Raw genomic sequence first — 27,261 nt, 5'->3', positions numbered from 1 at the left:
CACTTAGACCATTCATGTGAACTCATTCATTGGCTAAAATGTGCATCACTCATACAGAGAAACCCCCGCCCCCCAAGAGTTCTAACTTCCGTTTGTGTTGCAGTGCAATTGTCGTAGTAGAAACAACATCAGAAAGTTTGTGGTGAGTACACGAGACTTGCAAATGAATGCAGGGTTGTATAAGACATGGCTCCCCTGACAATTTAAGAAGGTTAACAATCAAGATTTAATTTAAGAAAACTCGTTGTGGCAGACCCGTTTCCCCTCTCCTCTCTAAAACTTTTGCTAGCTACCGCTTTAGCATGCTGTCCTGTAACTGACATACTACATATAGTTCAGTTTTGCCAAAAACTAAATAAGACAGCTTGTAGCGTTGTGTGTTTCAGTTTTAATTAACGCAAGGGAGACAGTTTGTTGAAGCGCCTGCTGTTTCCGTGTGGAGCTGAGTTCAAGGTCCAGGTTAGAGGAAAGAAAACACACGACCCCATTTTATAGCACATCAGACTAGGGTCAAAATGTCTGAGTGTGGTGGAGTCAACCACACTAAAACGTTAAACTTCAACATTGGAGTGCTCGGACATGTCGACAGCGGGAAGACGTCGCTGGCCAGGTCGTTGAGCAGCACCGCCTCCACGGCTGCCTTCGACAAGAACCCGCAGTCCCGTGAGAGAGGCATCACGCTGGACCTGGGCTTCTCCTCCTTCACGGTGGATTTACCCGATCAGCTGCGAGACGAAGAGCAGCAGTATGACAGCCTTCAGTTCACTCTGGTGGACTGTCCAGGACACGCCTCGCTGATCCGAACCATCATTGGGGGTGAGCTCTTTGAGTTCTCTGCATGTTTTTATGCCAAATGTCACTTTGACAGCAGATCAGAATCTTACATCCATCATAGGATGCCTGGCATAGGCATGGTATTATGACTGTAAGGCTCCAGTAATGAATTGATTGTTAATCAAATACCAAATGAAATGCTATCTATCTTTTTTCTATTGAAACATGTTTTTTTTATTATTATTCTGACATGTGATTCTGATTCATTTGCTCAACTCTGACAAAAAGCTCAAACACTACATTTGATGAGTTTTGGGAAATACTGACCAACATGTTTCAAGTATTTCTGACATTTTATGGACCAATTAACTCACTGATTTGTTAATAAAATAATCAACAGATGAGAAGTTGACTGCAGCAAGCAGTCTTAACCCTCAATGTAACAATATATAAGTTACATATTGTTTAGCACAACAGCCCTAAAATATGTTTGAGCTTTTATGATTGTGTAATGATATAATGTTAAATCTACAGTATGCCAATTTTAGATATAAACAAATGTCTGTTACATTAGTCAGATGAGTTAATTCAATCCTGATTAAGCCTATCAGTGCCACGTGACCCTCTGTGTTCCTCAGTATTGAGTGTTTAGATTGCTCTACAGATGTGATTTGTTTTATGTCAAAACTGACATGAGGTAAGAGCAACATTATACTAGTTAAATGAGACCGCTGCAAACAGGTTGGAGTAGGACTGGAAAACCAAATAAGTGTCCCCGAAAAGTTTCAAAAGTGAATTGTACTGCTCTAAAAACTGTGTTGTTCAGCAGGCTGACAGAATAACACTTCTTGCTCCCTGACCAAAGCAAATAATGTCTTTCAGAAACTGCACATTACTCTCTCATTGTCCTCCTTTTCCTCACATATACTTCACAAGCTGGTGGAGTGAAATTACGATGAGCGATGATAAGGTGACTAATTATTTGAAAAAGAAATAAAAACTCTGGTCACATACCCTGTATTTTTAATTTTCCCTCAAGTACCACCAGAAGAGGCTCGCATATCACTGGTGGTACATGTACCACAGTTTGAGAACCATGGTTCATCCAGAGCTCACATATAAGTAGAAACACGATTGGATAGAGACCAGAATCTTGATTGAAGCACTGAACATGATGATTTTCAGAATGAGCAACATAACAGACTGATGGAGGATCTCAACACCACAATATTTACACAGATTGTCATCAGACACTTCTGTGTAGTCCGACTTCCTAAATACATAATATTGCTCTTCAAAAAACTTGACGTCGGTGTGTATTTGAATAAAGGGCGGAGGAAGCCCAGATCGGATCATATGTAATGGTAACAGGAGACACATTTTAACGGCAGGTGTGGACAGTCATAATTAAGGCTGTCTCCATGTGATCTGATCAGTGAAGACGGATGTTACCAGGTCTGAACGAGGCCAACATGTGGTGGAGAACCCACCCAGTATGGCTGCTCTCAGCTAAAAAAAGATGCTAAACTAAAATTGAACAAACCAGAAACGAAACCCAGAAGTGATAGAATGAGCCACAATATCTCTCTTACTGTATGTGCAAATAAGACAAAGTCTCCAGCAGGGGGCACATTCTCTCTGTCACAATCTAAGTTGAGATGTAGAAATAGAGAGAATGAATTGCAGGTGTAGGTTTTTCTAAACCAGATGATTACTTACTGTCATTTAGACCTTGTCTGACAGATGCATTAAAAAACGCCAAACAAAACAGGATCTCACTTTTAAAACTCAAAGATTGTAATAAGGACAGACAGTGACAGGAGTAAACTTTAAAAGCCTCACTCCTCTTACAACACAAACTTGACCAGAAAAGAAGCAAAATGAATCTGTAGTGGAGATGCATTTGAATATAGAAGCAGAGTTATCTGAAGGCAGATATGTTGGTGTGCATGGGTAAATGTTTAATGTTTTAACAGTCAGTTATTGTAACCTTGTCATCTTCTGATGCTCTAAAGGAGACACACTTTCACCTTCAATCTCCACCTGTTGCTGACATGTGGAAATAAACCAAATAAGTTATACTGTATGTGCAGCATATGCTTTTATGTTTTGGAAAACCTTCTGTGGGTGGCATCCCGGATGCTCCAATGTTTTGAGTTGGGACTGAGTTAACTGTTTTAAATGCTTAAGGTTGCAAATAGACATATTTTACATGTATCCCCGGGAAAGCAGACAAAGAGGTGCTCAAACACTGAATGTTTATACCTATGAGCCCGTGAGGTGAGGTGGCACATGCTGTAGATTAGGGAGGAAGGAAAGTGTGGGAATTGGTGTATGTATTAAACTTCACCTCCTGTCTCAAGTGGGGAGAGCACAGGAAGGAGAGAGAGCCAAATGGAGGGAGAGAAAAGAGGGGAGCACAGGAAAGAGAGACTGCCAAAGTCAGGAAAAGGAACGAGGGGAAGGAAAGACAACCAAGTGAGCTCCAGCTCTAGTTTCAACCCTCTAGCCTTTTAGTCTCTTTGCCTCTATGCACCCCACTTCTAATTTCTCTTCTTGTTCAACTGTTCAACTTAAGTTGTCTGTGTCCGTTCCTGTTAGTGTTGCAGTTGGCAAATTCATACTCACTTCATAGGCTTTATGAAGAGTTTTTGCTCTTTTTTACAGAAGCACAACAGAGATTTGGAAAGATCTCTTAAAAAGCAAATAACTGTGTTTTTCTCCCTTGTCAAGTATTATTGGTTAATTGTTGGTTGCATTATTTGTTGCTTTCTCCAGGTGCCCAGATCATTGACTTGATGATGCTGGTGGTGGATGTGGTGAAGGGGATACAGACTCAAACTGCAGAGTGTCTGCTGATAGGACAGCTGACCTGCCCTCGCATGGTGGTCGTCCTGAACAAGATAGACCTCCTGCCACCCAACAAGAGACAGAGTGCCATCGAGAAGATGACCAAGAGAATGCACAAAACACTGGAGACCACCAGGTTGGCATTAATTAGTAAACTATAAATGCATTTTGGCATACAGCGCTTTATATATAAGGCTTTTGTGAGACATTAATCACTTATACACAAGTGCACTCGGAGAATTTGTTGTTCTTGCTCGAGGACATTTTAAAATGCAAACTTTAGGAGCCAAGGATCAAACCATTGACCTTTTGATTAGTGGATGACCCACTCTACCCCTTGAGTCACTGCTGCCTATTCCTTCCAAATGTCTCATTCAGTGTGTCTAGATTAATACATCTCTTTAGCTGTCTGTATGTCAGGCCCAGTTAAAGAAAATCTGTTTATTTAAGCAAATGAAATCATTATTTCAACATCAAAGCATGAAGTAATTGGTGGATAACTTTTTTTTTTTCTTTTCTGTGGGCCAGATTTAAGGAATGTCCAGTGATTGCTGTGGCAGCGAAACCTGGCGGCCCAGAGGCTCCGGACACAGAGGAACCACAGGGAGTGCCAGACTTAATTGAGGTAAAGTCTGGAAACACACTGGTGCCCTCTACATTACTACTAATATTGCTCAAAGAAACTCATGTTGCTATGTAATAAGATTCAATGAACATGTTAATTCCAATTAAAAACAAGACATTTGCAATCATTCTGCTGAATGCATTATGTGACTGCTTTTAACTCTCTGGCATTTTTCATGTCAATAATCAACAATTGGCTGATGTCAGTATTTGGATTTATTTATTGAAAATTGAGAACAGACTGAAAACCCAAAGTAGACGTATAGTACTTTATATTCATTTTTTTTTTTTAATAAAATGTATCTTGACTCATGTACTGGGCTTAGATCAGTGTGAGTATTATGAGGTACAGTGTTTGACAATCCACCTTAAACTCAGACTTAGCTTTTGCTTGATATGCATAAATCTGGTTTTATAGTAATTTGAGTCAATTTGGCTTTGCAATGTGATGATGTTTTGTTATGTTGTGTTTTTGTGTGCAAATGTGTTACTCTCTCTTTTTTGTGTCTGTCTCAGCTTTTGAAGAAACAGACATACCTCCCTCAGAGAAACCCTGCAGGTGACCTCCTGATGGCTGTAGACCATTGCTTCTCCATCCGTGGTCAGGGAACCGTCATGACCGGCACCATCCTGCAAGGGTCGCTGGCCATTAATGACACCGTGGAAATCCCTACACTGAAGGTATGATCCAGACAGGCAGGAATTCAGAATCTTTGATGTGTACAGGAAAGTGGCATTCTTGAGAGCTGGTAAGGCTTTTGTACAAACCACAGAGGTTCAGAAGTTCAGTCGACTGGAAGTGGGCAGACAGAGGCAGAGATGGCTGAGTGGGTTCAGAGGATGTGTCAGTTTAATGTAAGAGAAAGATGAGGGGACTGGGGGTGGACTGGCTGAACAAGAATTTGGTAATACAGAACAGATGCAAACTTCCAGCTCCGCTCAGCACTTTTGTCTGCAATTATCACATTCACCTCTTGGTGGCAGCAAATGGCTAAATTAACAGTCCTTGTAGGGCTTCCTCCTGGTTGATTTCTCCTGATATGGTGATTGTGTGGTAGAGGACAACCACAGATGCGATGACTAACCCTAACCCACTATTGTACAAAGATAGGTAGACAAATCATTTGTTTGTGTGTTTTGTGTTTTTTCTGAAAATGATCAATTTATTGGAACAATAGACTAACATCAATGCTACTGAAAAAACAGTATTTTTAACCAGTGCTGTATTTTAATTAGATAAAGTTCAAATGTAAAAAATCCCCAAGAAAGCGGTATAACTATTTTTCCCTTTGGAATAGATTGGCCTCACTAAAAATAGCATTCCTGTAGTGTGGAGTTAATAACTAAGATAATGTTTTTGTGTATTTCATTTCATGCTTTATATATTTATCCATGTATATTTTCGAGTTTTTAAATATTAAATAGAACGTGACTCATGGAAATGTCATATTTAATCATAAAATCAATCTATATCGCTTATTTTGGAAAAAGATAACAGCTATGAATTTGAATTAAGTTGATGTCAGACATGTATGTTTGAGTCAAACCCTGTTTACTCTGATACTTTTTTGTGTTCTATGCTCTCTGATATCAGGTGACAAAGAAGATAAAATCGGTGCAGATGTTTCGGAAGCCAGTAACAGGGGCCATGCAGGGGGATCGTGTGGGAGTGTGTGTGACACAGTTTGATCCTAAACTATTAGAGCGGGGTGTGGTGTGCACCCCAGGATCCCTGCGCACCCTCTACGCAGCTGTCATCTCTGTCAAGAAGATAGGCTACTTCAAGGGCTCTCTTGCCACTCGTGCCAAGTTTCACATCACTGTGGGTCATGAAACAGTCATGGCGAAGGTTACCTTCTTTGGTCTGCCTCCTGTGGGATCCTCCGAGGCCGTCTGTGACTCTAGAACACCTCCATCACTACCCTGTTCCTTGGAAAAACCCTTCACCTTCGACAGGGAGTACTTCTACCAGGATGAATATGTCACAGGACAGGGAGAGGCGAGTTCAGGACCTGACCCAGAGCAGTGGGCCTTGCTAGAGTTTGAGCGGCCTGTCACATGTCCCTCACTCTGCCTCGTGATTGGCTCCAAGCTGGACAGTGACATCCACGCCAATGCATGCCGGTTGGCCTTCCAAGGCCGTCTTTTACAGGGGTTTGAAGATAAAAGCTATGCCGAGACTGCACTGTCTAATCTGCGCATCTACAAGACCAAACATAAGGAGGGACAAGTGGAGAGGGTAAGTGGATATTCAGTAGTTATTAAAAGTATTCTTTTGCATGACTTGATTGTTGTCCCTGCTCCTTTGCCCTCTCCACCTCCTTGTTCCTCTGCTTCTGGTTGCTTTGGATTTTTCTCTATGCTGATGGCACTGGAGCATGCTTCTCAGACAGAGCCCCTATTGTATATTCATAAACAGACACGTACACACAAACAAGCATGTATATGCAGCCCTGATGAGCAGCGTTTGAGGCATGGCTGCAGACGCATGCCTTAGCATGTGCTGAGGCACAGAGGTGTGTGTGGGTGGCCGCCTGACGCCACTAGCCCTGTCTAGCTGTCAGAGGCTGGCGCTATTTGGACACACCTGAGTGGCACAGGAATACCAACATATCTGTGTGTTAACCTGACTCTACCTTTTCTTCTCTCTGCCTCAGCATTATCTCTCTCTTCCTCTCTCTCTCACACACACACACACACACACACACACACATACCATCTTGATTTTAGTTTGTGTTATTGCTGTTACATTCTGTCCTAATTTCAAGCTTAAATTCAGACTGATCTGTATCTCATTTTATCTAATTCTTCAACATCTTATTTGACAATCTTTAGAAAAGCACCCTCCTTGACTTCTTGCAGTTTGCATTTTTATTTGTCTGCACCGCAGCACACTGTAGGTATCATGCAGCGTTAGAGTTAGGTCAGGGGTCAAGTGTGTGAACCATTTTCCTGCTGTTCACACCTCAGGCTGTTGACAGCTTTAGTCATTGCCTGAGGATCAGAACAGTGTGTGCGAGAGGTCAGACCGTGGCCATGTGACGTTGTATTTGTCGCCCAGAAAAAGGCAGTGAAGTTTCAGGGCTGAAGAATTCCCTTTGGTAAGAGAAGACATTTTCTGGAATTTCTGAGAAACGACGACCTCATGTAGTCACAATTCCTATGGTCTGTCTCATGTGTATAGCGACTGTAATTTAGAAAAAAAAAAAAAAAAAATTATCAGAGCATCACTCACGCTTGAGGGAACGTCAGGGTCAAATGTTCAATCATGAATAAGGGTTAGTAATAAGAGAAAGGAAGAGCTGGCGTTGGAGAGAGAGCAGGAGACAGAGTGGTGCCCTCTTCTTATCACATTAGTGGTAGGTCAGATTGACTTAGTGATGGATGATAAGCAAGGAATACAAACAAATATAGCATAAAATCTTCAGGAGGATGAAAGAGAGGCTCCTAGACAAGTAGACGGCGGGCCATCGAATAACGTGGCTGACGACGGGGATTAAGGTTCCTGTAATGAGAGGACAAGTCACAGATTGTCGACCCTTCCCCGCCGTGCTGCTACAATGAACAAGTGGTAAAACCATAACAACCTATAAGATATATCAGTGGCAGCAGATGAAGGAAAAGGAAGAACAAAATAAAATCATAATCGGATCACACACATGCAAATTATGTAAAACCATGTGAATAAGTTTTAAATATAAACAAATATCAAGCTATTGTCAAGTGAGTTCATCCATTGTTGATTATTTTTATGTCAAGACAGATGTAGGCAACAGTAACATTGTGCTAGTAAAGCCAGACGTCTGCAAACAGTTTGGAGTTTAACTGGAAACGCAAAGATGTGCCCACAAAGAGTTTTAGAAGTGAATGCTGCTGTTTGAAAAAAATCTTGTTCCTTGGATAAATAATCCAGAATAATATCATCATCATCAACAAAAATCTCTAAGTTAAGCACTAGGGCTTTCAATGCCGAGCATCACATCTTCCATTGTGTCTGTCATTAATCTTCTAGCTCACAAGGCTCTTTCTCTCTCTCTCTGGTTTAGGTGAGCGATGATTACACTGTGATTGGTCGCAACCTGTTCAAGAAGGAGACCAACCTCCAGCTCTTCGTGGGGTTGAAGGTCACACTGTCGACGGGTGAGAGTGGCGTGATCGAGGGTGGGTTTGGACAGAGCGGGAAGTTCAAAATTCGCATACCAGGTAAGACGTTTAACATGTGTCTCAGCAGATATTAATGGGACTTTCACACTGCCTTGCATAAAGAAGTATCCCTGTCCATCAGTACACATATCCAGAGCACTTTCTCAATCCTTCCTTTGCTTTTGGGGTTCTACAAGTAGTTTTCAGGATGTGGTAATCCTGGACCACATTCCCAGGATTCCGCTGGGGATTGCCCGTGTTCCGGTGGAAGTCTGTTCTCTGTTTATTTTACCTTCTGTTGCTCCAAACCCACGGCTCCACACCAGGAGGGAAGAGAAAACAAAAACATTTAGAAAGGAGAACCTCACCTATAGTACATCCTCTTCTCTGCCTCACACTTGCATACACAGAAATCACAGACATACTGACACTCACATCTTCTGGCAGGAGCATAAAGCAGACATTCAGTGGTGTTCATATGAGACTCCCCACGGGCATTAGAGCAGAGATGGTACTATTCTGCTGATTAGGATATAGGTCAAATAACTGATGTAGAGATATAAATGACACATGAACTATCTTATTGATATACTTCATTAATGCATTCATATACATAAAAAAGTGTTATGATAGTTTTATATGAGTAATAAACTAGTTTTATGTCATGCTTCACCATAGACACAATAAACAGGTCATTCAATATTAATAAGCACTTAATGAGTAATTTTCCTACTTTTTAACCATTCATTAAAGATGTAACAGACATCTTTGGTGTCCCTTGAGGTTCCTGTGAGGTCATTGTCGTTAAGAGTCAGTGGGAGCAAGATGCTGGTAAGGACACCGGTAGTTTTCATCAAAGCAGGTGTCATGATGAGCTCCCTTTCTGTGTGTAAAACACAGTAAATCCTATTCTCTATAACCGTTATTAAATGTTGCCTTCTATAAGGCATTTCAATACAAATACTTTATTGTCTTTTTTCTCATATGGATATATTCAACCGAATTGTTTCACGTTGTATCAAACAAATATATATATAAAATAAAACCCCTGCCACAGACGGGCAGAGAAGGAGTGTCGGTATATAGTGGTAAATGTTGCTGTGGGATCACAAATTAATCAGAGTGAAGGCAGCGCTGCAAACATTTATAAAGCATTAATCAGAGAGCGTTGAGTACTTTATTTAGAATGTAGTTTATGCACTTAATTGATTATTAAGAAAGTTGCTGATTCATTTTATGTCAATCGACTAATTAAGTCTTTATCACTTCTTTGCTAATTATGTGCAGCCGCTTTTATTTGTCAGTGTATCCTCTATATATGTCACCACTGAGCAACAGTCACTGTTGGTATTTGATTCACTCACAGTGAATGTATTGCAGTTTTCCTGCGGGTGCAGGGAGCAGGTAGATTAGCATTCCTACACGCTCTTATCTCCTCTAACCAATAAAAACACAGCGGTGTAAGTCTGCTTTTATGCGTAACCCCCGAAAATAAATGTGCTGACCCCATTTTTATTTGCCAATTCCATTCTGTTTGCTGTTAAATTTGGACCTTGTATGATAAATGCTGCCCGATGAGTAGGTCACTAGTCAAATCACGAGTGCACGCTTCACTTGCACTTATCTCGACACAAATACTTCAGTGATAGTCCCATTCCATTAAGCCTCTGCAGTGTTTTTTTATTATACAGTAGATGTGGTAAAGGATTTTATGTGTTTTCAAAGATAAATTCCTATAAACATTTGAAGAAAAATATGCAGCTCCTTTGTGTCCCTTGTATGTGAACACAAAACATTTTAGTTTGGGTGTACGAGTGTTTTATGTGGTGGTAAATGGACGTTTTCAGCTGATCATAGATAACAAGAAGAGATTTCTGGCTGCTCTGCAACCATAACAACCCTCACATTGGCATAGAGATAACGAGAATAATGCTGGCGCCGTTGTACGTGAGGTCAGACAGGCAGCATGTAAAGCAGTGAACCCAAAACATTTCTTACCTTCCGTGTGCAAAACAGCAAACAAGCAGCCAGTTATGTTTTGTTTTGTTTTTTTAATTCTCAAAATATACACACACAGAAAGACGGAGGAGCAGATCTGGTGCCAGTGAAGAATTTGTTGTGCATGCATGAAGAGGAATGAACAGAAGCATTCACAGGAAGCTGTTTAGGCTGAGAATGAAGCCCGAGTGCAGGGGGAGCGATGAGTGAGCGTAGGCCGATAGAGGACACCATAATATCAGGGTCTATCTTGTGTCAAAATGAGGCGGAGGAAGAACCATAAGACCGAGACTCCAGGAGCAGCGCAGACATTTTGATCAGTTACATCAGGAGGATGAAGACATCGGTTGATCTCGAGGTCAGCTCACTAAACAGGCTTCAGCACTGATACAGCACCTACTGTACACATAACAGGAAAGATCTCTATCACTCATCAGATATATGTGTTCACTGAAATGATTACTTTGACCTAAGTGCTGCACATAACACTGTATTCCAGATTTCTTACACAACGTATCTATTCATGCAATAGATTTTTCTGTACTGCTATAATGAGGATACGTTATAATTGTTTCTCAATCACTTTATTATAACACATGCAACATACCTTTTCCAACTGTTCCTACAGAACATGTATGTACTTCTACAGGTGAAAGTGACAAGTACTTAGTGTGACCTAAAATTTAACAATAGCATGAGCCTGGTTCTCTTAAAACTGGATTGGAACCCTAATTAATGTTACTGGTAAAACCTTTGTCCTATGTCATGTTGGAAAATATCTGCTGTGGAAAAGACATGCTTGAGCATTACATACACATGATATATGAGTTAAGCATTGGCAGGTGCTAATTTCACAGACATAAACAAACCCAAACCACCTTTTGCACAGTACTGTTTATTTATTTATTTATTTATTTATTATAATTTATTCATTTATTTATTTCTAATTTAAAGTGTGTGTAAAATAGAGGATATTTATTTGACACTTTATTTGTCACCCCAAAGGAAAATGTGTTACAAAGCACCCAGTCAAATTTGAGTGAGTAAAAATTTAAAGTTAAGTTAAAACTTACATGGTTTAGTGGGGACCAAAGAAGCTGAACGTTATGTTCATCAGTGTTTTTTTTTTTTTTTTTTTTTTATGTAAATGCTCTAGTATCAAATTCCTGTTCAACAAACGGAATGTAAAGAAATGTAAAGAGGAGACATTGGCCATGTACGCCTGACTCCACCTCCATAGGTGGCGCTGTATCTCTCTATAAACTATTGGAACAGTTTCCTGTTGACCTTAGATCACAGAAAAACATTGAACAGTGAGATGGACCGTGCTGTGGTTCTCTATGTTTCATGCCTGCTGTACGTCAGTCCAAACGTGGGTCTTCTCCGTAACTTTCGCTCTCGCCGACGCCATCGCCTTGTTTGTTATTTTCCAGGAAACAGTACTGTAGTTTATACGTCATCTCTTACTTCTGGGAGAGATGGGAATTTTTTTGTAAGTGTAAAGTGTATACATGCAGGAGTAATCGGACTATTCAATTCAATACAATTTTATTTGTATAGCGCCAAATCATAACATACATTATCTCAAGGCACTGTACATAGACAACATCAAGGAGTGCAGAGGAACCCAGCAGTTCACACAATGAGCAGGCACTAGGCATCAGTGGAGAGAGAGAAAAAACTCCCTCTTAACAGGAAGACATTTCTGACAGAACCAGGCTCAGAGATGCCTCGACCGGTTGGGGTGAAAGGCAGATGGATGTTAATCCAACTAAGACTAGCTTGATTTTAGTCATGTTTACATGACATTATTGTCTTAGTCCGACTAAAATCAGATTTCTAACTTGCATGTAAACACACTGACACGTACCTGCAGCCTCACAGCAGGGGTCTGGTCTTCTTTCTGTTCTTCTATACTTAATTTTAAAATTTTTAGGAAGTTTAAATGCTTTAAAAGCTTTTCTGCATGTGTAGCATCGAGGGAAGATATATCGTCTTAGGCAGTAGTGTAGGAGCAGGTGCCGTTACTCACAAGTGAACAGGTAAATCACTGGTAAAGCGCACTGAGGGTTTTTATATTTGGTACAGCAATTGAGGAGGAGTTATGGTAACTATCCAATGCGTCATTGAGCCATATTTCTAGACACACTTAAAAGACTGGAGAGAAGCTGTTTTCAGTCTTTATGCCATAATACTTTTCTCCACAGTTGTAATGTGTGAAGAGGAGAAACACTCACTTAAAGATATTTATCCCCCTTGGCTTGACCTGTCTGTTTATCTTTCCCTCAGAGGGTCTTGGCCCAGAAACCAAGCAGTTGTTATCTGCCACCACTAAGAAGAGAGGGAAGGGTGGAAACAAAGGTGGACCAGGAAATGAAGAGGAGCCCAAAGCAGACTCTCAGCCTGTTGGCATTCACTTGCATTTTAAACGCTATGTTTTTGATCCACATAAGAAGATGGTCCAGTCCTGACCTCTGTTGCACACACTTACCGTGTGATACTGTGTCACAGTGCTGGAGACATGACGAGGTCATGCAGAGGTGAGGGGAATACCAGCCTCTGTATCAGGGCAGGAGCGTGTGTAACTTTCTTCTGTTGGCTTATTTTTTTTGGGTTTGGAGACAGTCTGATGAAATGTAATGATTGTGGAATGTCGAACGCATTTGAAACAGTGGTCGTCTTATCTTGCTTTATGGAGATGGACTTAATCCAGTTTGCTCCATCACAAGGATGGAGACTGCACAGTTTGTACCTGATGCTTTTGATTTGTCTTATAAAATCACTTCCTTTCCTCCTCTTTGTGGACAAAGTCTGCATCAATTCGTTTGATCAGCACTAAAATCTTTCAGTTTTCAGATCAGCTGAGCCCGTTCTGGCATGAACACACTGAAATCCTGAAGTTGCAGATTTTTTTCTTCACATTTATTTACTCACTGACTGTGCCTGTGTCTCCAGCTGAGCCAAAGGTCATGTCATGCTTTGGGTTTGTATTCGTTGGCTCCTGCTGTGTGATTTCAAGATGTTTTCCCCCTTTTTTTTAACGGCATTTTTGACCCGAATAGCAATGATATGAGAAGTTGCACATACATTGAATTGGATACTAATCTTTGACAAATAAAGGCAGACCTCTCTGTGCTAATACTCCACTTCTGACTGCTACTTTCTGTGTGACCTGGGATGGCTGACACTGTTTTAGCTGTGAGACTGCTGTAGTTAGTAAAGATTGAGAGAAAATGATGCAGCACGTGTTGTGATAATCAGGAAAAACGTAAAATTGTGAAGACTGTGTAGTAAAACGTTAATAATATGAAGTTTTGAACTGCTTTACTGAGAAAACTATACATTTGATGACTTCACCTCCTTTTAAAATGGCAGACCAAACAAATGATCACCTAATTAAAAATAAATAAATACAGATTGATTGATTGATTATGAATGTACTGCTGCAGTTATTGGCCTGAAAAGCCACACTCGACATCCTTACCTTTGTCACAGTTTCTGCATGTGATGCTGAACCCTAACTGTGGGTTTATGTGGTTTGTTTGTTATGCTGTCATTCATGCTTCAGGGCAGAATGGACAGTTTATCTTGATGTCACTGTGGGAAACCTATTATAATATATATTAAACCTGGAATCCTTGCAATAACATTCCTATAAAAAAATTGTATATACGGTATCATATAGAGGCGGGAGCTGCATTTCATATTGCGTTGTCATGCAAAGGAGTTGTTGTTAAATTGCTGTGTTCAAGTTACAAATACTATGTTTTAAAAAGCATTTTCAAATTATTGTGATACAATTTTAAAGCCTTTAAAAAAAAAAGAAAGAAAAGATGATAGGCTGTATAAAAAGGGAGATTTGCAAGCCAAAAGTGAACCTGGATTAGCGGTAGAGATCTGCAGCCTCACTATATTGGTTGACTGATTTATGAGTCACCAGGAGCCACAGTCATAATATCATTTTCAGATTCCCAAAATGCAGATCATTATCTGGATCCACATCAGATTTTACGTGTTTGGTACTATTTTTACATGATGTCTCTGCATCGTTTCTTGAGAAATGTACTGAAAACACAACAACACCCAACGAGATTTCCAAGAAATTCCTTGCTCATAAACAAACTGACGCCCAGGCTGAAAAACTGATGTCTGTATGAGGTCAATCAAACAAACTTTATATCACTTTTCATACACACAAAAAAAACTGACAGACTCCTTGACCACGCACAGGCAAACACATTTAATTTGTTCATACAAGGGCTAGAGGAGATCAAATAAATATTAAAAACACAAAAAAGGAGTGAATGAAGAAAAAAACAGAGGCAGAATTGTAAATTAAAGGATCTACAAATCTACATTTAAAATGATACATAATAAGCATTAAAATGGAAAAAGTAAAATAGGAGTTGATATAAATAGAATAAAATGATGTAAAATACCCAGGAAGCAAAATAAAGGGACACCAATTAATGTAAAGCCATACTTAAAAGGTTGCTCTTGAAACTATGAACACCTCTGTGATGTTTTTGTTTTTGTTTCATGTGTAACTGTCACAGACGTGTGTTGTAAGGCGGTGCAGCGAGAGTGCAGGACACTCAGTGTGTAGCAGATGATGTCAGCAAACTGTCCCTGTGAACAGCAGCTCTATCTCAGCAGGAATCTGTGGAAATTGGAGAGAGAGGGAGGGAGGGAGGAGCAGCAGGAGTAAGAGGGGACACTGGAGGGATTGTTCCTCTGAGTGACAGTCCTTTTAGTCTTATCTCCTCTTGTTCCTCTTATAGAAAACCAGACGAAAAAAAAAAATCTGTCGCTTTTTTACTCTCCAGTCTCTCCAGTTTCTCTTTCTCGCTCCACCTTCTCTTTCATTCTCCCTCCATTCTAGTTTTTTTTTTTTTTTTTTTTAATTGAAAACATTTTTCTCGTTATTGCGCGCGTCATAAGGGAATAATGAAAATTATCTTTTAGGTTCCTAAATATTTCCCATAATGTCATAATCACACTGGCCACTCATATGCGAGTCATTGCCGTGCTATAGTCTGAGATGCATGTCAGGTTTTTTGTATATTTAATCTACATTTATACATATCTTATTGTAGAAATCATAGCAACAGATACAGAATAGAATGTTTTTTTTTAAGCCACTGTTCCATCATATTTAAATAAATAAAATGCATTGTGTGTCATATGATAGAGGAGTGTGGCTGCAGCATGGTTCACCTATGTTTTTAAGATGCGTGTTAATCCTGTTGTGTGTGTGTGTGGGTGTGTGGGAGACAGAGACACACACACACACACACATACTACAGTCCCCTCTGAGCTTAGGTGCAGAGGTCAGGGTGGACTCAGCTCAATAATCTGCTTTTAGGGCAGTAGCCGATTGTGGACAGGGAGACTGTGAGACTGCAGCCACGAGTGTGTTCTCACCTCTGCTCATCACACACACACACACACATATTTAAACACACAATTAGCAATGTGCACAGGTTGCAATTTAATTAGCCTATTTGTATTCTGTTCTATGAAAATTAGAAAATATAACTCATATCTGTTGGAAACAGTTCATATATTTAAGTTTTTATCCTTGCATGTTCATGTGTTGATGTGTCATGTGCTAATGCTTCATCACATTTTAAATTTGTTTTCTGCTCTGTTCATTAACTATTTATTGTTAAATTACATTATCTGAATAATATAAATACATAAAAGTTAAAATTCCCCCCAGCTGATTATCAGTTTTTATTTAGTGGCCCCAAAATGATTGTGCATTTCTCTTTTTAAAAAAAAATTGTAGTCCATGCATTTTAAATATAAACAAATGTCTGCTATAGATGACTTAAGAGTGTCCGATTTTCCTAATCCCCAAATCTGCATGTGTTAGCAATGTGGGAGGAAACTGGGGAACCTGGGGAAAACCCACACACACACGGCGAGAACATGCAAACTCCATGCAGGACGGCCCTTGTATCAACCGAGTCCTGAACACAGTGCTCCAATTATCTATTCTAAGAATAACATGTTCCCTATTATTGACCAATTATTTATTGGTATAGTTTCAAATCTGTTACACAGTGAAGTTTGAACTATGAACTCAAAAAGACAATTCTCATAATTAGAATCCCCCCCCCCCCTAAACTCGTTCAGGCCTCACTCACACAAACACACACATTTTCATGGATTCATGACAAGGACGAGATCCCTGACATGGGAAAGTGCTCCCAGTGACTGCTCTTCCTGAGACTTTCGGCCTGTTAATGCGGCCTCATGCTCATATTCTTCACCACTAAATCATCCTCCTTTTTTAAATCTCGACCATAGAGATAAGACACATGATAATTTCCCTTCAGTCTCTTCTTTTTGCTCGTGACCTCCAGGTCAGTCAGTAGTTGAGGGTCAGCGTCTGAGCTCCTGGTTGTTTAAAGGCTGGGAATCGGTCACTGATGAGCGGAGATAACAGGCGAGAGAGAGAGAGGGAGAGAGAGAGAGAGGCAGGAAACACAGAGGGGAAGAATATATGGTGGGAGGATTATTGACAAAGCAAAGGAGGAGGGCAAGAACGGAGTTTAAAATGTGGTTCAAAGCAGAGGAGATAGAAAAGACTAATTAGCAGCCATTTGACTGATAAATGGCTGCAACATTAATTAACAGTTTACCCAGTGGGGAGGTGTTCAGGCTGCTAATGTGCTCTCTTGTGCTGAAATATATTCATAGCTTACTCCAGACTGTCATACCCCTTTATAATTGTTTGACGGCACATTTCATTAGCTGAAAGCAGCTCTATTTGTGTGAATTTTTCCTTTTTTTTTTGGTCACAATGTGATACCCAAGCTGCTCCGTTTTGGATTTTGTGTGTTTTTTTTTGTTTTTTTAACTACAACAACCTGTCGTAAAGTCACAGTTTGAAGAGTATCAGCCTCCTCTGACAGAGACGATGCTCATCGCTGATTACTCTGTGACAGAAGCCGTATGTCACCATCACACAGCTCCACTGAGCTAATGAGCACAGGCACAGATACAATCACCCTCAGCTCCCCAATCCTCTCCAACCACGCCTGCAAATATAATTAGTTATGATTAAAATGGGCACTGTTTAATTAATACCGCCGCAGCCTCTTTCATTTGACTTCTCCATTTCTGGGAAAGCCTCTCCCTCGTCTCTCATCAGCTCTGGACGTCTTTTTTGTTGTTTTTGACTTATGTCTTTGTAAACTGTGGACATTGTTGTTTGGTTAATATTAATTTCTCTGCTCCTCCAACAGTAGCTTGGCATATTTATATATATATATTAAATATCAGAATGTCTTCATTTCATACATTGATAGAGTGGTATTTATTACAATATTATTTAAATGAGAATATATAGGGTATATATATTTAAATGTAAGTCAAGGTTGTGTTAAACACAAACTTGTGGTGGTGAGACTCTGAATCTGCAGAAATGCATTGTATTATTGTTTGTGTACAAAAAGTAATCATCTGCAAAGTAACTAGGGATTTAAAGGTTTCAGTCAGTTTGACATGACTTCATTTTAGAATATACTGCATCAGTTTAACAGCAAAACAACTTATTCTCAGTTTTTGTGTTGCATCATGCACTGATAACGCATTATTAAAACCATCTGCTTGATAATGTGTAGGTCTTCTTCCAGACCTGTGACAGTGTCCTCCTCCATCCTTTAAAGCAGAACTTTTAAAACCAATGTAACAGTTTCGTAGTCATTGTGATGGTAAATGTCTTGTTGCAGAGAGACTGGGAGCTGCCCCCCCCCCCCCAACTGTTAGCAGGAAAACCTGCCTTGCCCGGAGTCTTCAGAATCAGGAGGTCTTGCAAAGTCTCAGCATGGACATGACTCCACGACTTGGGTTGACCCGCTCAATTTTAAGCAAATGCACGTAGACAGCAGAGTGAAAGGGAGTTGGGAACGTCAGTGTTGAGTTTTCTTTACAAAAGTGAGAATAAAGTGATAGATAATGGATGGACGGATGTTTACGGTTGTGTCAACTGTAGGGGGAAAGAAAAAGTCCAAAAAGTGAAGTTGGGCCTCTGTGGGTTCATTGTTTTTCTAGCACATCCCACAGCTGGTGGATCATATTGATGGTTTGGGACTTTGGAGGCCAAGTCAGCAACTTTTTTTCAACAAATCACCACTGAAGGATTTTATTCTGTGTGCCAGCTTTTGCCACTATAGGACAAATACTATGTGTAACATGTATGTAATATATTATGTGATGACAACAGGATGTTTTTTTGTTTTTTTCATTTTATTGTTGAAAAAAAAAGGCATTTACTGTATCTAACATTTTTGTGTCACGCCAAATACTGAGCCCCTTATATTTTTTTATTTTTTATTTTATTTAAAGATCAGAAATCTCATAATTAGCTACAAAAGCTTAAATCTTAAGTTCCTTCCTCAAGCATCAGCTGATCAAGATCAAAGAGTTTTACACAGGTAAATCCTGAAGAAATGCAAGCTCACGTCTTTTGCATGTCCATTCCTGTCTAATTTACACAGAAACACACACAAACATGCAAATTAGTTTTGGCACCTCAACAAAGCAACCTACTGATATACTGTACTATTTCCATATTCTCACACTCATGCACACAAACACACACAGCACAAATAACTGTCTGTTTTTTTTGCTGCTGCTCTTCTCTCTCTCTCTCTCTCGCCTCAGGACGAGTGGACAGTGAATGAGAGGAAGAGGCTGATGGTTGAAGAATAACAGGCAGTCACTTTAACTTTCTTGTGTCCTCCATTTTCACAGCAAGGCAACATATCATCACTGTCTTATTTCGGGGGCCAAAGTGGCATTCAGTATGGATCCAAGGCCAAGTTCTGCTCACAGCGCCCTCTGCTGGACATCAAGGTAATTGCTTCAGACACGCCGATGCGCTTAGAGGCTGTATATTTAGAAATCAACCTAGTTTTTAAGCTTTGAGTCTCCCATTTAAACGGATATCTGGGATAAAAAGTGGCGGCTTTATTGTCCGTTTGGGCTGCTAGAGAAAGTTTGCAGTGCAAGATGGCGGCCTGTGTTAAGCAAGGCCCATAAAAAAGGCTGATGCTAAGGCTACAAAAACGTTATACACTAATGCAAACACAGGGTAGTGTCTTTAATTTATTCCAGTAAACCACTGCAGCTGCATTCATTTAAATGAATCAAAATGCATTTTTGTTCCCCATTTTTCCGATTAACCCTAAGTTCTTCTTCATGATTTTTATGTCAAGGTAGCCCTCGTGATATCACGATACCACTGTTATACCCTTGACTTATTGCGGAGACTTAACTGTTATTAAACTAAAGGATTTTGGTCGAAGGTTCTGTGTAAACACAAAGAAGTTCCCAATAATTATGTTAAAACAACACAGTAATGAATTTGAAGGAAAAGCCTGGAGCTGTTCCCTTCTGAGCGTTGTGTTACTGCCAAGGAGACGTAAAGCTTCAGGGAGGAGGGTTAAAAAACTGGGGGTTCATTTCAGCGGCTAACGTTGCTGCTGTTGGGGGTCATGTGATGCGTGGGGGTCATGTGAAAACTCATTTCCACTCGGGATAACCCATTTATATATCCGTCCATAGGATAACTTTGTCAAAGATGTCAAAGAAATGTCATCTATTCTTGGATTTTCATGCTTGTTTGACAATATAATGAAACGTCTTAGAGGGAGGGCCTTGGGGAAGCCTCGTGTCCTGCTGCAACGCAGAGGTAGACGTTAGTTTTCTGATTTTATTCACCACACACGATGGTCCTAAACAAATGCACTACAGTCCTCACTCACTCCTCATGTATCTCACAGCATCTCCACATTTCTGTTGTACCATGCACTCTCTCTAATGTCTCTCTATTGTTGTCTTGTCTATTATAAAACCCTGTTGTATTATGGATTCACGGGAAAACAGAAAAAGCCAATGACATACAGGTAGAGTGTTTATTTTCATGATTTAAATAATGATATAGGCAAGGCAGATTTATTTCAAACTGTATCATCAAAGTCAAGTAAAAGCAATGCAATGAAAAATGTTACTTCAACATACAAGTACTATTAACAGAACCTGCTGATAGGTATTGGAAGTAAATGTACTCTGTGAGGAGAGAGTGATGCACTGGTGCAGCTTCTAAGAGGAGCACAGAAAATACTGGCTCATCCATCACATGCCTGACCACAAGCTTTTACCACCTAGAAAAATGAAAACAAATTATTTTTTAAAAACTAATTCTGTGCCGTCAGGATTTTAAATAAGGTTTTGCTACAGACGTAGAGATCTGTCCGTGTAATCCATGCTGTTCAATTCTGTGCATTATTGAGATAATAATGTAATATGTGGTCATTTGCAATTGTGTCAGCTGGATAAATAGGTTAATGTTATTATGTCTCTATTATAGTGTTTTTCTCTTCTCTTTCTATTATTTTTTTGTTTTTCAAATGTTAACTTTGATATGTGTAGCTTTTATTAATTGATTGTGAGGTATGCAGGATCCCGTAGCCCAAAACTAATTTCCCCTTGGGGACAATAACATGTATTGTATATCTTAATTTCCTCAGTTTTTACACACTGTTCATAGTTTATATTTTAGGCCAGTGGTCCAAAACTGGCCCGCCAGCATCAGTATCTGGCCCGGAAGATAATTTAACAAATCTGATATGAAATTACTTGCTTATGTTCACAAAAAAAAAAGATATTTTATTCTGAAAAAATATGAACTGATTCAAATAGATTGTGTTGCTAGAATTGACAGTTAGGCAAACTGAATAAAAACACTGCTGTTGTCATGGAGACAGCCAGGTTTGGGAAGTAAATGTGCGTAAAATAACTACTTGCATATGTTTGGCTCAAAGAATAAGCAGTAATTCTCAAAATTGAAATGCTGCACAATAAATATTAACAGTACGAGTACGTATCTCACACACATTTGTCTTCATAAAAAGCCGGTGATGAAAGACAACGTCCACATTATTGCTAGTTTAAGGCAGCAAACGTGAGTTTTTGTTTCTGACTGAAGACGTTTTAAGACACTTTGTCTGATGAAGATTTGATGTTTTAGCCCAAATATTCAATTGCTGATCCCTGTTTTAGGAAATAATATATTTCGAGTTTTAAGTGACAATCAAGCAAATATAGAGTAAAGAAATCTGAACATGTTGTGGAATTATACAGTAGGATGAAATGGAAATAATCTACTAATCTCTTCTTGCACTGTTGCACGTAACAGCTCGAAAGTTTGGTAGAACCTGTTAATGCTATTGAACCTTACGACAGAAATCCCGTGCATGTGAGCCAAGTCAAAGAAGTGCGGCCTGTTAACAATGAACTAAAATACTCGACGAGTGTTTTGCAACAACTCCATTCACATAGAAAATTGATAGAACAAAAATATTGACTTTACTGCATGGTCTGCATACTGGCTTTTATTGCTATGACTATCGATAGATGTCTTTAAATCTCAACCAAAGGAAACCACAAATGGTTCCTGAAGTTTAAGTGAAAACGGATTACAGGTCCAGAACCTCTTCGTAGTATAATCCACTAACATTTTAAACCCACAAAAGCCTCTGAATAACTGTTTTTAAAGCAAGCACAAGACTATCAGATGAAAGGATATTTTGTGTGCCCCGAGGTCTGTGCTGTGTGTTCTGTAATGGACCAGTGTGTATACACAGTTAATCCTGGACTGACAGGCAGGGACAATGGGGTTCTGATGGGCCAGTGAGCTCTGAGTCTGCAGGGGAACCCAAACCAGCTCTGGTTCTGTCTGGGACTCATCTGAAAGGCCGGCACTGTCAGTCTGGCCCAAACACTGCCTGATGGGGCTTTTAGAAGAGCGGAGTGAGTGACGGAGGTTTAGAGGAGATCTGACACTGCAGCCTGTGGTGCTGCTGTTTATGTATGTATGCTAGCCCTTCCAAAAACTGTGTTTATGAAAACAGTGGAGCGATGCCCATCAGATAGGAGCTGGAGGGCTGGGACAGGGACAGATCCTCTGAGAGAACTAAGAGGAGAAGGAAAGATAGACAAAGACGGAGAGAAACTGACAAGGAGGGAAAAAAAAGAAGCACAGCAAGACAAATGGAACACATGAAAACTGGGTTCATTTCATGCAAATGTGATCTGAAATAACCAAATTAGTTCTGGCAAATGTCTTTCTAACTCTTTACTCTTTGTTTACCAGTTTGTCTTGTCCTCTTTCCCCAAATGTTTGAGCTAAACTCCAGCAAAAGTCGAGAGAACTTTGGCTCTTCCACTAATCCCCGCGTGCCTTTAATTTGATTTCTCCCCTGTCTTGCCCCTTTGGTTGTCTTCCTCCTTAATTAGCTCATATCCCTCTGGTTTGCCAGATTGAGGGTGCAGACATGCACACGGCACAGCCCCAAATCAAATATGTAAAGAGCCAACCACTAACAACGCGCACACACACACACACACACACACACACGCCCGCCCCTCTCTCTCTTCCGTCTGTTTGTTCAAGGAGAATAAATAACATTTTTCTGTGCCCCTTGTAATTGGTGCTTTCCCAACGGTTGCTGCCATTAGCTGTTGTTTCCTGTTTAAAGTGTTGTTTGCAAAGTGAAGGAAACACAGTTTATTTCCATTTATAACCCACTTTGCAAGAATGCACATTTATATTTCCTTTACTTCTGCACCATATATATGCATCATGTTAAAATACAGTATATATACAGTATATGTACACAGTCATTTGTACTTTTCCCAGTTGTTGTTTCTCACACTCTTTTGTTCTTGCAAGTTTATTCCACATCTTCCCGATTGTTGTAATTTTATCACAGAAAAGTGGAGGCAAAAACTACTTCTCAAAGTTCACATTTCAAATATATATATTTTTTTAAATTGTTTTATGCAGCTTTCATTTTTTTCTTTTTTTTTCTAATAATCCCCTGAGGCGGCTGGAAGACTGTTTACTGTCTTTGATTTGCAGTCCTGTAGCTTCCACTCCGAGCGTTAATTAACCTTCAAATGGAGAAATTACAGCAAGCACACAAGTGTGTGTGTGTGTGTGTGTGTGTGTGTGTGTGTGCACGTCTGACAACCACACACACACACACACACACACACACACACACACACACTCACACTCACTCAACAATGGAAGTATATTTTCTGCTTTTCTGAGATCTTCCTCCTGCGTTTCTCTTTCCCTGCCTCTCTCCCTCACACACACTCACACACTCACACACTCACACACACACACACACACACACACACACACACACACACACCAGACTTAAAACATGCAAGTCGACATTTATTCTCTCTGTCTCGTACCCGCTCCTTTTGTGCACCAAAGTCTAACTCCATCGGTCTCCAGATTCTTTGAACTTCTGTCGGCGCAGAAATAACATTACAGGTTCAAAGACAACAGATATCTGTTTTCTGCTCAGAACCAGTTAATCTCCCCGCCTTTTTTTTTTTAAACCGCGTTTGTCTCTCTCTTTCTCTCTCTTCAGCTCTTTTTCCCTCTTATATGTCATCCTTGTGTTTTTTTGTTCACTTTGCACATAGCTGGTAAAACATTCTATTATTTTGATATAGGCTCTCATTAGCCGTTTCGGTTTAATTAAAAGCGCTCATTCATATGAAAATGAGCGGCTGATAGTGATTTCCTCCCTTAGCAACAATCGCTAACCTTGCACAGCAACTCTTAATTAGAAAGCAGCTTGACTGACGCCGACTCTCCTACACACACACGCAGAAGGAATCACCTGCAGTTCAAGAAATTTAGTGCCGTAAACTTGAAAAATCCAGTTTATGAAAAGTTGTGCCGCTCTTTCTCTTTGTATTATCTGCTTGGACTGTTCTGTGACAGAATACTCTTTTACCTCTCACCCCGTCTTTATTTGTTTTCTGCTCCTGCCTCATGTTGTCAGCTCGCTGATTAATTCGTGCAGGGTTGACTGTCCTGAAAAGATTCCCATCAGGCCTTTCTCCCCTCTGTTTTTGTTCCATCTCCTGCCTCTGCCTTCACGGCCTCGTCGCCGCATATTCACTGTCAGGTGTGTGTACATAACATCATTGCGTGGAGGCACACATGCAGCACAGAGACAACAGAGGAGCACAGAGCGTTGGAGGGTGACACAGTCAATGGCAGATCCCACCACTGATATAGCCGGAAAAATACATGTCCCCTCTTCTTTTTTTACCCGCTTTTTCCATCTGATGTCACATCTGCATTTTAAAGCTTCAAATGACAGCTGTGGTTTTTTTTTTTAACCTTTATTTTACGGAATCAAATTGAGATGAATATCTCTTTTCCAATGACACCTATAGTCAAGACAGGATTCAGGACATTTCCCTGCTCATCAGTATACAAATGTTAACATACTGGTAGATTTGATCAGCACTTTAATATACTACATACTGAAGCCACCTGCTTTTTTTTCTTTTTTCTTTTTAATTAATTAAACTAACTAAACCTAAACCTTTTCTCTAAATCCTTTCATTTATTTATGATTTATAGCACTTAAATAAGGACATTTCTATGTGTTGATGTATTTAATATTCAGTAAGTGAGACACAGAGCCTTACATTTTTGTTTTTACTCCCATAGCAGAGATTTAAACTACACCTTTCATTAGTAGATCAAGTTTTTCACGGAGAACCATAAAAACTATGTAGGAATAGATTTATAAAATAAATATAACACATTTAGCTTCACTCATAAATTGGCCAAAGTGACCAGAGTTAGTTATTGTATATTTTAAGTTATAGGTAAATGTTATGGTCATAAATAAATAACAAGAAACTGCAGAACACAAATGTTGATGTAATTACCATAGTTATGGTTAGATAATGATCAATATCTATCTTGGTTGCAATAAAAAAAGACTCTTAAATGGTTCCTGTCAAAATTCGGTACTTCATGGATTTGTGCTTGTTACGATTGTCTGATATTTTATTCTATTTTTTTTTTTCAAACTCTCCAAAATATGTAGCATCGGTTTCAAATATCCAGTGGTTGGACTGTGTGAATGAACAAATAACACCATATAATAATAATCAGTGCCTATACATTTATAACAGAGACAGTAAAATTCAGTTAAGAGCTATGTTTTTAAAAAGCATGTCACATTTTATGTGTTTGTTTCACGTATCACTCACAACATCGAGCTCACCATCTGCACATGTAGAGATATTCTGTATGATGAAGTCATGTAAACTTATCTAAAGTCATCTATTAATCACAGAACTTGTAACATTATTATCAATAGTGTCAAGTGCTTTTATTTATTTTCACTAGGTTAGGTTTAAAATGCGTCATTTTAAGCCAGAGATGTGAGATATGCAGTGAAATATTGTTTCATATTTGTAGTTTCAGTTGTAATCAGTGAACAACCTAAAGAATTCCCGATTGTAGTTTGTGCCAGAAAATTCACCTTTCACTAATCAACCATTTATTATTATTATTATTATTTATCTGCAATTTTTGACTTATTTGACAAAGTCATTGTGTATAAAATCATAGTTGTTTCCCCACTGACACAAACACAAACAAATAAGCAGTGATGAATTCCGCCTGTTTGCTGCCGCTACAGCAGGTCTGACTGTTTGCCTGCTCTCTGCAGACGAGGACCAAACTGAAAAATCTGATTAGACATACTCCGTGCTCTTGTTCCTGCACAGAGTGCGGGTGGATGGTAAAAATGTAATGGAGGGATGGGGGTTGAGGGGTTGTCTCCTTACTGATGTCGGGCCCAAGGCTTAAGGGTAGTGTCCCACGGAAATGAGCCATTAAAATTGAAGATTTATTTATTTTTCTCTTTTTCCCTTCTCTGCATTTGGCATGGGGGCGCAGACGTCAGGGAGACTGTGAAATGGGGGCCAGGACAGACGGCCCCTGTGGTACGGCCCCATCTGTGAGCAAGATTTCATAAATGGAAACGTTGCTTCGATTATTATGACTGTATTATTTAATCAGTAATATCTGGAAGGGGGTTGGGTGTCTTGAATGCTTCCGATTTGCCCAGACAGTAGTTGAAGCGTGTAACTGGATCTCTTCTTGTCAGACATCCCAGTAAAGTTACTCAACTTACTGCTCTTTTTCTGCTGTGATTTTTGTGTGTGTTTTGTTTGTGCAATTCTTTTATCTTATTTACCTAGAAAATAAATCCCCACCTAACGAGTACAGACGAGTGTCAAGCAGATAGTGGGTAATAGCAAAAGTGAGGGATGTGGTGGTAGAAGTTCTGGATGACGTGTTGCTTTATCGGGATTGTTGTGTTGGGCAGACCTTTGATGTGAGCTGTGATCCAGACAGCGAGGAGGTGAGCTATCACACAGCGAGCGTGATGGGCGATGAAAGGATGCAGATGAGCAACAAAGAGACACTAAAACAAGCCACAGACCACAACAAGCAAATCAACCACATCGCACACACACAATCTAAAGAGATTGTCTAAGAGACACACACACACACAGTATTCTCCTGCTCTTGTTTTTTCAAATTGATGAATTGTATTTTGTTAAATTTCTGCCCTTTTGTTATTTATTTATTTTTTCATAAATACATATTTTTTACACGGTAGACATCTGAAGTCATTTATCACAAATGCTGCACAGGGCTAAAAATAATCTGCTTTTGTATTATATAAAACTGAATATATTTGGGTTGTACATGATTTTATATATGTATATATATTATATATGTATATATATATTTATGAAGAAATTCTACTCAATATCCCCCCCACAAATCACTAATAATAATAATAATAATTGCCATAACAGCCCTATTAAGCCTAAATAAATTATGTTATTTACTGACTAGTGACTTTCCAGGGCACAATCTGTGCAGTGAATCTGCAGCCTTTATTTGTCTCTCAACAGTGTCCACACATTTTGTTACTGTCTGTTTTC

The 27,261-nt window shown here is 39.6% G+C and overlaps 1 protein-coding gene across 3 annotated transcripts; it reads left to right on the top strand.

Annotated features, from left to right (window-relative positions):
- Window positions 1-52: 52 nt before the first annotated feature.
- On the top strand, window positions 53-26,438 carry eefsec (eukaryotic elongation factor, selenocysteine-tRNA-specific). 3 transcript variants are annotated; one of them, XM_058632394.1, is made up of 8 exons: window positions 53-816; window positions 3,553-3,760; window positions 4,153-4,249; window positions 4,765-4,929; window positions 5,843-6,487; window positions 8,295-8,451; window positions 19,156-19,257; window positions 26,201-26,438. In XM_058632394.1, exons 1-8 carry the CDS (start codon window positions 516-518, stop codon window positions 26,263-26,265), a joined length of 1,740 nt encoding a protein of 579 aa, XP_058488377.1. In that variant the 5' UTR covers window positions 53-515; the 3' UTR covers window positions 26,266-26,438. The 3 variants fall into 3 exon arrangements, 2 of the variants coding, with proteins under 2 accessions (XP_058488377.1, XP_058488376.1); XR_009240461.1 differs by lacking the exons at window positions 19,156-19,257; window positions 26,201-26,438 and adding exons at window positions 10,469-10,747; window positions 12,679-12,892 and having other exon boundaries at window positions 56-816; XM_058632393.1 differs by lacking the exons at window positions 19,156-19,257; window positions 26,201-26,438 and adding an exon at window positions 12,679-13,535 and having other exon boundaries at window positions 60-816.
- Window positions 26,439-27,261: the final 823 nt, after the last annotated feature.

The sequence above is a fragment of the Solea solea genome, chromosome 6 (genome assembly GCF_958295425.1).
Source record: "Solea solea chromosome 6, fSolSol10.1, whole genome shotgun sequence".
NCBI lineage: Eukaryota > Metazoa > Chordata > Actinopteri > Pleuronectiformes > Soleidae > Solea > Solea solea.
The sequence above is the reverse complement of the archived record's forward strand: the minus strand, read 5'-3'. Positions and strand labels throughout refer to the sequence as shown.

What these genes read in the sequence shown, in the direction of transcription:
- eefsec (XM_058632393.1), top strand. Translation starts at nt 516, where the DNA reads ATGTCTGAGTGTGGTGGAGTCAACCACACTAAAACGTTAAACTTCAAC. An exon ending in GAGTGCCAGACTTAATTGAG is followed by an intron (nt 4,250 to 4,764) that starts GTAAAGTCTGGA and finishes TGTCTGTCTCAG; the next exon opens with CTTTTGAAGAAACAGACATA. An exon ending in TGGAAATCCCTACACTGAAG is followed by an intron (nt 4,930 to 5,842) that starts GTATGATCCAGA and finishes CTCTGATATCAG; the next exon opens with GTGACAAAGAAGATAAAATC.